General features: G+C 41.9%; 2 protein-coding genes across 9 annotated transcripts; both read left to right on the top strand.

Annotated features, from left to right (window-relative positions):
• Window positions 1-204: 204 nt before the first annotated feature.
• LOC122005859 (putative exosome complex component rrp40) lies at window positions 205-4,274 on the top strand. 8 transcript variants are annotated; one of them, XM_042561097.1, is made up of 12 exons: window positions 205-571; window positions 697-800; window positions 1,185-1,241; window positions 1,323-1,380; window positions 1,468-1,535; window positions 1,603-1,689; window positions 1,999-2,055; window positions 2,491-2,583; window positions 3,446-3,518; window positions 3,629-3,704; window positions 3,788-3,878; window positions 3,971-4,274. In XM_042561097.1, the coding sequence occupies exons 5-12, from the start codon at window positions 1,494-1,496 to the stop codon at window positions 4,088-4,090; spliced, it is 639 nt and encodes a 212-aa protein (XP_042417031.1). In that variant the 5' UTR covers window positions 205-571; window positions 697-800; window positions 1,185-1,241; window positions 1,323-1,380; window positions 1,468-1,493; the 3' UTR covers window positions 4,091-4,274. The 8 variants fall into 8 exon arrangements, with proteins under 8 accessions (XP_042417031.1, XP_042417029.1, XP_042417026.1 ...); XM_042561095.1 differs by having other exon boundaries at window positions 1,461-1,535; XM_042561092.1 differs by lacking the exon at window positions 697-800 and having other exon boundaries at window positions 205-567; window positions 1,461-1,535.
• A 973-nt stretch (window positions 4,275-5,247) lies between these two features.
• On the top strand, window positions 5,248-7,545 carry LOC122005855 (3-ketoacyl-CoA synthase 4-like). The gene has a single exon (XM_042561086.1). It carries the CDS (start codon window positions 5,856-5,858, stop codon window positions 7,416-7,418), a length of 1,563 nt encoding a protein of 520 aa, XP_042417020.1. The 5' UTR covers window positions 5,248-5,855; the 3' UTR covers window positions 7,419-7,545.
• Window positions 7,546-9,069: the final 1,524 nt, after the last annotated feature.

Here is a 9,069-nt window from a genome sequence, read left to right as displayed (position 1 = left end):
AATAGTTATAATAATTTTGATATTTTTTTAAAAAATAAAATTTCTTTTAAAGATAGGTATTTTTTTATTTTTTTATTTATTTTTCAAAAAAAGGTTTATGTTGTAAAACTCGAATCCGTCCACTCGGTGCAATTGTGCAATGGACATTAAAGTATCCAATCTCGACGCGTGGCTAGTAGCTTATCGAAACGGATATTAAAGTATACCCAACCTGTTTGGAGAAATAGAACGGAAAACCTTTCTCGTAAAACCCTTGATCGTTGCCCTCGCCGCTGCCGCTCATTTACTCCCTTCATCCGCCTCGTCAGTAGCGTACGAGACGCTGCCGCTCCTCTTCCGCCGCCGCCGCCAGTTTTCTCTTTTGCCGCGAGGTCCCTGCAAGTTGCTCCCCATCCCTTGTCCTTCTCCGGACGCTACCACTTTCGACGCCATACGAATCGGCTTTCCCTACCGTCCTCCTCACCGCAGATCTGCACTGGCTCCAGGATTCTGAATCCGCGTCTTCTGGTTCTGCCAGCTTCTGGCCCGCTGTCCCTCTCTTCTCTTCTCCAGCGAAGAGAATCACAGGCGAGTCGGTGACCCTCTACCTCCTTCTTATTTCTTTCGAATACGGATCTTACGTGCGGAACTCATCTACTGTTTTTGTGATTTCTTTTCCTATTGGTGCATCTTTCATGTGGATATGCTGATTTGCAGAACTCAACTCTATCGAGTACCAGCAAGTGGGGCTATACTTGTGCTTGATTATTGATCGTGAATTTCTAAGTTTCCTTGTGCGATCCCCTCTCACCCGAATCCAGGTTGATCGCCACAATTGGGTTTACACTTTCTTGCTTGCTTTAGTCTTGGGAAATTTGAAGTTTCCATCTAATTACTTTGTATCTTCTCTCCTTGATTGAATTACGTGTGCCTTTGATTAATGTACTCACTTTTGAGTATTTTCTCAAATTCATTTATTTTTATTTCATTCGTTGTAAACAATAAGAATAAAATAGTTTATTCGTTAATTTATCTATCATTCCAAGATATATCAGCCAACTTATCTCTTCAAGGAAAGTGTTCTAATGCCATCGTAAATCATTTTTTCCCCCTTTACAAGTGCAGGCAACAAACACTACTTTTTTTTTTTTTTTTTGATAAAAGATGTATTTCTTTATTTATGGTGGTTTCTTTCTCATTTATAGGCATTTGCTTCGATCCAAGTGAACTTGCCCTAATTGAGCTACCACTTTGACGACAAGGTCAACACACCATCACTTACTAAAGTGCTTCTTGCCTTGTTCTTCTCTCTCGTCATCACTATAACCCCAAGTAACCTTCAGCCAGATGAATTCAATGCCTTCAGATTCTGCATCAATGAGCTTTGTTGATAGAGTCGTCGTATGTTTTTCATTAGATTCTCCTTGCATTTACCTTTCTCTTTCTTTGTAGCCCACCTATTGCTAATACCAGGTTCTCAGGTTCCAGGCGACCATGTTTTGGATCTTACCGGAATGGCTAATCAGACCATCAAATTGGGGGCAGGGCTGCGTCAGGTGCTATTATTTTTCTTTGCAATTTTGAATTTTGTATTTTTACTCGTTTTTTTAATCTGACATACAGGATGGTGATGCAATATCGGTCATGAAGGCTGGGAAGTTGAGAATTTCAAAGCCCAACAAATATTGGGTCGAAAGTTCTCACAAAAGGGTGAGTAGATTTTTTTTTTTGTCTAGATTTTCTAACCTGGGGGTAATAAGTCAATGTGTTTTAACAGAGTCTCCGACGGATAAGGATGTGTAACTCTGTTTCTTACCCTTTTATAAAAAAGATAAATGGATGCTAGTCTTCTAAAGAAGTTGTTCTAATTTTATGCAAGAGATGTATTGCATTTGTAGATTTATTATTTGCAATTAATGCACCAATTGCCCATATGTATTTATGTTGTGAATGAGTTTTGAACTTACCTTTTGTTGTTCTCTGTTGAACTTGCCTAAATATTGTAGTCTACTGTTACAGTATGTGCCTTGCGTGGAGGATACAGTTCTTGGCATTGTGGTGGATTCTAAATTTGATGTAAGTATAATGCAAAATTTGCACTTTTTTCCATAAGCAGAACTCATAGGCTTTTTGTGTGGTAATGCTAAAAATCTTTTCGTTCTAGATTCTGATGAATACTCTAAATAATCAATAGCTATCTCACTGATGGAACATTTCAAATAACTCACTGAATATTTGATATACTTTGTCCGTATGACCATAAAGTTACTTTGTGGTTAAAATTCTCTTCCTCGATGAAGTTGATTCATGTCTCGCCAACAAAAATTTTTCTTTGCAATTTCAAATTTTCTCTCAACATATGAGAGGCAAAGACTTACAGAGCCTTTTATTTGATGAATAAGAGGCATCAGCCAAGCATTTTTCTCGTTCTCGAACTTATAAATTATGCTATCAAATAATGTGTTTGGTTATGCGGTAGTTCAATTCTTTAGCAGTGTGATCATTTTTCAGAACTTTTTGGTTGACATAAAAGCTCCTATGTTGGGTTTGCTTCCTGTTCTTGCATTTGAGGGTGGAACTCGAAGAAACATACCCAAGTTTGAGGTACATAACCCTTCAATTTTGTTCTTGCATGTTAATTTTAATTCCGAGCATCAATGTCAATATAGTTAATAGTGATTTTAATATAAACTCTTTCTAGATGAAATTTCTGATTCTCGATCTTTTTTCCTCTCTCATTTCAAGTCGTACAATCAGTGGTATGGTTTTTCAGAGCCCCAGCTGTATGTGTGGTCTAGGTGGATTTTGAAAGGGCCTGCATAGCAACCGAATATGTTCGCACATGACATATGCTGTCTATAGTAACACAAAACCTCCACTTATATCAATTTGGGTTAAACCATATTCCAGAATTTGGAATTCATTAATTCATTTATAAAAGGAGGTCCTAAAAGAATTTTGCTGGACAAAATAAAAAATAGAATATACAATTGGTCCTACAATTGTAGTTATATAGATATCTTTTATACTAGAGTTTTTACCTTGGTATAAGGGGATTAACCAAACTAACTCAGTTTTTTGATAGAATTATAATTGATGGAATTATCAATGGGGTTGTTGTTGCAAGTTTATTTATAGGGGAAGGAGTTAAATCTTTTGTATTTATTTTATGCATCAATATTTTTATTCATTTTTTATTTATTTTAATATTTTAATTTAATATTTAATAATTTTCTATTTTTTAATTTTTCTTTTTGAGACGTAAAATACTATGGTGCCCCATTTAATTGCTTGTAATTTATAAATTGTAAACTTAAACAGTTATATTTCATTGCAAATGACAAATACTTTAGGTGTCAATATAAATATTTTTTTCAATATTTTAATGCTAACTGTTAATGCTTCCAGTTCATGCTGTATGTTGAAAATTCATGCTTGGCTAAAAGAGTTTGAGGTATTGGTGCAGATTGGTACTCTACTGTATGTCAGAGTAGTCAAAGCTAACAACACCATGAATCCTGAACTTTCTTGCATGGATGGTACTCTCTTTTACTTCGATACTTGTATGCCACCGTCATCTTGGATTGCGAACCACTGATTTGTTGTACTCTATTGCTTGTATGTTCAACCCTCTGGTGTCCGTAAACAGAGACAGGGAAAGCTGCCGAGTTTGGTCCCCTGAAAGATGGCTACATGTTCGAAACCTCGACTGGCTTAGCACGCATGTGAGGGAACCCAAACCTACATTTCTTGGTTACAAGCGGTGTCAGTCATTTACAGTTTGTATATTATCTTTCTCCCTTCTCAGGTTGCTAAGTTCTCCGCCCTGCCCAATTCTTGAGTCTCTCGGGAAGAGTTTGTCTTATGAAATTGCCATTGGTTTAAACGGCCGTGTCTGGGTACTACACCCTCACCATTTTTCATGTTTTGAACTCTCGGTTTTTGAGTTGTTCGTTCCCTTTATTTATCGACAATTGTTGGCGAACCCCAGGTGAACGCTGCCTCCCCATCGACAGTCATTCTGGTATCGAATGCAATCATGAATTCAGAGTTTTTGAGTGCTGCGCAGCAAAAGATCATGGTGGAGAAACTCATGAAGAGACTTCAGTGATGGTTAGTGTTTGTTAATGTTGTTTTGGGTCCTTTTTCTTGTTCTAGCTCGCTGTGCCCCTATGAACCCAAACCGGAATGTTGTTCAAAGATTTATTCCATCGACAAATTTCTTCTCATATGTTGTTTCGTACGCATTCTTTGTTTTGATATATCTAAGTGAGTTTTCTAATTTATTCCTACAATTGCAAGTATAGCTTATTGGGATAGAACTCATCGACAAGGCTTATAAATAAGCTTAAGCCTACTCAAGCTTACTGATGTTCAACTTATAGAGTGAACTCATATTATAATTTATTTTTAATATATTATAGAAAATTTGTATGATAGCAAAAATAATATAAATAAAAATGCAAAAAGTGACTTAATGCAATGAATAAATTTTAATATTTAAATTATCATTATTCATCATTTCACCAACTATTTTAACTATAAAATTTTGGAAGTTTAGTGACACTTTTTATAGACTAGTTCATACAAATTTGAAGGACTAATATAGTTAAACTTCAATCGAGTCTAGTTGACACATTTTTTAGGTTAGTTATATGTAACCTATGAGCTTTCAATTCTAACAAGGTTAAAGAGATTACTGTAGACCCTTAAAAGTTGTTGTTCGTCATCGTGTCGAAAAAGATTGAATCATCACCAAACTAAAGTTTTAGTATTTTTTATAATAAAAAAAATAAGGAAAGTCCAAATAAAGTAATTTAGTTTATAATTATAAAACAATTTCTGACTGCTGATTTTTTTAAAAAGAAACAAATGAATATTAAGAATAAAAATATTTTATATTTTAATTTCTCCTTTAATAAATATTATATTATATGAGCGCATTTAAAACAATTAATTCTAAACAAACAAAATATTGTATCTAAACGAATAGAAAAATGATATGTACAAGGAAAAAAACTTAAGGAAAATTTTAAGGATAGACACATAAAATAATGGGACCTATAAAAAGTGAAATGGTGGGCCATGACTTTATGTGTCTATCCTTGAGATTTTATTTGAATTTTTTTCCTTGAGCATATCATTGCTCAAAGGAATAACTGCTTGAATTCATGAGCAATGATATGTACAAGGAAAAAACTTAAGGAAAAGCTCAAGGATAGACACATAAAGTCATGACCTATCATTTCATTTTTTGTGGGCCCCATCACTTTATGTGTAAACTTTTCCTTTGAATTTTTGTCCTGAGCATATCATTTTTCTGAATTCATGCAAACAGCTGGTGATTAACAAGGAGCGACTCCGCAAACGCCACGGCGGCCGGCGGCCCGGCGGAGTCTCCATGAATCGTTCTGACTTTCGCAGCGGAGGCGGAGCGTCTCCGCAGCCTTGTGCCCATCGCTGCGAGCAGAGCGGGGACGGAGCTTCTGCTCCGCTCGCCCCGGAAAACACCTACCACCATCCCACCGCCATGGACGCGCGTCGCTTAGCGTGCCCCGCCCCACGCGGACCGTGCCGGCGTATGTTCCCCTCCAGCCCTAAGAACCAACGCGCCCCTTGCCTGCGTGGCGGGGGTTCCTTCCCGTTACCCCCAAATTTTTTTTCACTGTATTTTTTTTCCTATTTAAGCTTCCCTTGAGCTTCGGATTGGATCTTCTGCGACCATTCCTTTCCGCCGTCGATCATCGATTCGCATTCCCGATTTAAAAAAGGAAGCTTTCTTCCCCCGGAGATCGAGTAGCTAGGGAACAAAATCGCCCTTTTGCACCGTCTCTTTTTATTATTTCTGGTATTAGATCTTGGCGTAAGGAACGAGGATGGAGACGGAGCGGCGGCGTGGGCAGAGTTGGCGGCGGCGTGGGCAGAGTTGGCGGCTGCCGGATTTCTCGCAGAGCGTCAATCTCAAGTATGTGAAATTAGGGTACCATTACTTGGTCAACCACTTCCTTACCCTGTTGCTGGTCCCGCTGATGGCGGCGATCCTGCTGGAGGCGGCGCGGACCGACCTCGACGAGCTCCGCCACCTCTGGCTCCACCTCAAGTACAACCTCCAGCTCACGACGATTGCCACCATCGTGAGCTGGTTGGCGTGCTCCGCGTTCCTCGTCTTCTGCACCGCCGTCTACGTCACGACCCGCCCCCGTCCGGTCTACCTCGTCGACTACGCCTGCTACCGACCTCCGCCGGAGCTGAAGGCGCCGTTCCGGTGGTTCGTGCAGCAGGCGCAGCTCTGCGGGAGGTTCGACGAGTGGGCAGTCGAGTTCCAGCGGCGGATCCTGGAGCGCTCCGGCCTCGGGCAAGATACTTGCTTGCCCATCGCGCTTCACTACTCGCCGCCTCGGCCCTCCATGTCCGCCGCCCGCGACGAGGCCGAGCAGGCCATGTTCGGCGCTCTCGATTCGCTTTTCCGGAACACCGGCGTGAAGCCCAGGGACATCGGGCTTCTCGTCGTCAACTGCGGCCTTTTCAGCCCGACCCCGTCCCTCTCCGCCATGATCGTCAACCACTACAAGCTCCGCGGCAACGTCAGGAGCTTCAACCTCGCCGGAATGGGCTGCAGCGCTGGCGTCATCGCCGTTGACCTCGCCCGCGACCTCCTCCAGGTCCACCGCGCCACCTACGCGGTGGTGGTCAGCACCGAGAACCTCACCCGGAACTGGTACTGGGGCAACCGCAAGTCCATGCTGATCCCCAACTGCCTCTTCCGCGTCGGCGCCGCCGCGGTGCTGCTCTCCAACCGCTCCGCCGATCGCCGGCGCGCCAAGTACAAGCTCTTGCACGTCGTCCGCACCCACCACGGCGCCGACGACAAGGCCTTCCGCGGCGTGTACCAGCAGCAGGACGAGGCCGGCATCGTCGGCGTCTCGCTGTCCAAGTACCTCATGGCCATCGCCGGCGAGGCGCTCAAGGTCAACATCACCACCCTCGGTCCCCTCGTCCTCCCCGTCAGCGAGCAGCTCCTCTTCTTCGCCACCCTCCTCGCCAAGAAACTATTCGCTGCGAAGGCGAAGCCTTACATCCCGGACTTCAAGCTCGCATTCGACCACTTCTGTATCCACGCCGGCGGCCGCGCCGTCATCGACGAGCTGGAGAAGAACCTCCAGCTCCGCCCCGCCGACGTCGAGGCTTCCCGGATGACGCTCCACCGCTTCGGCAACACCTCCTCCAGCTCCATATGGTACGAGCTCTCCTACACAGAGGCGAAGGGCCGGATGCGCAAGGGCCACCGCCTCTGGCAGATCGCCTTCGGCAGCGGCTTCAAGTGCAACAGCGCCGTCTGGCAGGCGCTCCGGCATGTCAAGCCCTCGCCGGATTCTCCATGGGAGGGCTGCATCGACTGCTACCCTGTCGAAATCATCGACGCAACCGAATCAAACTGATGGAACTTTTAATTAATTAATAATTATTACTATTATTTATAAATCAAATCGATATAAATTTACCATTAAAATCGAATAAATCAAATACAGATATACATACTGTATCATCAGTTAACTCTTATATGAATAATGGATTATAACAATAAAAGATGTTTACTGTTATTTTATTTCAGGTGCGTTCTTTCCCAGTTATACTAATTGATACAGTGCTGCTGAAAGAGGCCATTAAAGAAGAGAGGTCAAAGTAAGAAAGTCTGGATAACGTGGAGGTAAAAGTTCGAGTCCATAATTGGGCGTAGTTGGTCGAACGAGTATTGAGACCAGTTGGATAAAATAAGAAATAAATATTAAAACACCTAAGCCATCATCTCGGCTGACCTCGCTTCATGGCCGGTCAGATAAAAGATAGTCCTCTGACAATTAGACAGTTGAGTGAAGGTGTTGGTGTTAAGTAAGTGAAAGGGTGTCTTTTTCCCTTCACCTTTCAATCCTTTGTCATTCCTCCATTAATGCTATGTTTACTCTAGAGTGTGGATGAGGAAAGGAAAGGAATCAACGATAGAAAGTTATCTTTGGAGGAAGAGAAAAGAAAGGGTGAAGAAATCTTTTCCTTTGCACACTTGTTTACCTTGATAGAGGAAGGTGAATACTTATGATGTAATTTTGTAAATAAAAAAGGGTGCATGCGTCATTTTTTTGGTACATAGTATAATTTTGTGAGTTAAAAAGGCTACATGCGTCATTTTTTTTGGTATATGGTGTAATTTTGTGAATGCAAAAGGGATACATGCGTCATTTTTTTTTCCATCCGCTGCTTTCCGTCCGATTTTGAGGTGATCGATTTTGGCTCCAAAATTATCCGCTGATGGATTGCGTTACTTTTCCTTCGGAAAATTTTAATGAAGTAAACGGTGGAAACTTTTCCACCGTAGAAACTTTTCCTTAATTTTACTTTCCACTCTCCCAAGTAAACAGAGCCTAAGAGAGGTAGAGGACGATGAATAATCATCTTCCTCTATAAAAAAGGCGTCCAAGGCAATTGGTGTACAAGAGAGAAAGGAAGAGGAGTCTTGCTGTGTGCGAGGTTCGAGAAAGGGTTCGTTCCATATCGAAAGGTCTCTGTGCAAGGTTCGTCCATGTGAACAAGCTTGTAAGTGGGCAAAGAAGAATATTCAAGATTGATTTGTCCAATCTCGTCAGAGGGATTTGGTTTGTGAACCATGAGGAGCTTTCCGATTCTGTGATCATTCTTCCGTCAGCAAGTCTTGCTGGCGCTGATCGTAAATCTGTGGGAGATCACTGTGAGCTTTTACAGATTTCATATTTTTGTATTTTTTATGCTTAGAACTATCAATAATGGTATCAAAGCATAAGTTGCAAAAGCATGAAAATAATCTGTATTACTTTGCCTAGAAATCACAACTTCGTGTCGGAAATTTCCTGCCAAGTTAGCAAATGGCTTGGAAATGATCTCTGCGAAAACCAACGATTGGATTGTGCGCCGACGGCTGTGTTACGTGCTACCAACCATGTCAAAAAGAACCGACGACTGCTACCGACCACGTGGTTGTCACATAGAAATGGTCGTAAACATCGTCGACCAAGTCGGGAGGATAGTCATAGGTGTTCTTGGCCTGCTAGCGCTAGAAAT

Source organism: Zingiber officinale, chromosome 7B (genome assembly GCF_018446385.1).
Source record: "Zingiber officinale cultivar Zhangliang chromosome 7B, Zo_v1.1, whole genome shotgun sequence".
NCBI lineage: Eukaryota > Viridiplantae > Streptophyta > Magnoliopsida > Zingiberales > Zingiberaceae > Zingiber > Zingiber officinale.
Note: the sequence above shows the minus strand (reverse complement) of the source record. Positions and strands in the feature narration are given on the sequence as shown.

Excerpts from the sequence above, each read along its gene's own strand:
- LOC122005859 (XM_042561092.1), top strand. The coding sequence starts at position 1,327 with ATGAATTCAATGCCTTCAGATTCTGCATCAATGAGCTTTGTTGATAGA. Across the intron at positions 2,056-2,490 it reads TGGTGGATTCTAAATTTGAT|AACTTTTTGGTTGACATAAA; the intron begins GTAAGTATAATG and ends ATCATTTTTCAG. Across the intron at positions 2,584-3,445 it reads GAAACATACCCAAGTTTGAG|ATTGGTACTCTACTGTATGT; the intron begins GTACATAACCCT and ends GTATTGGTGCAG.
- LOC122005855 (XM_042561086.1), top strand. The coding sequence starts at position 5,856 with ATGGAGACGGAGCGGCGGCGTGGGCAGAGTTGGCGGCGGCGTGGGCAG.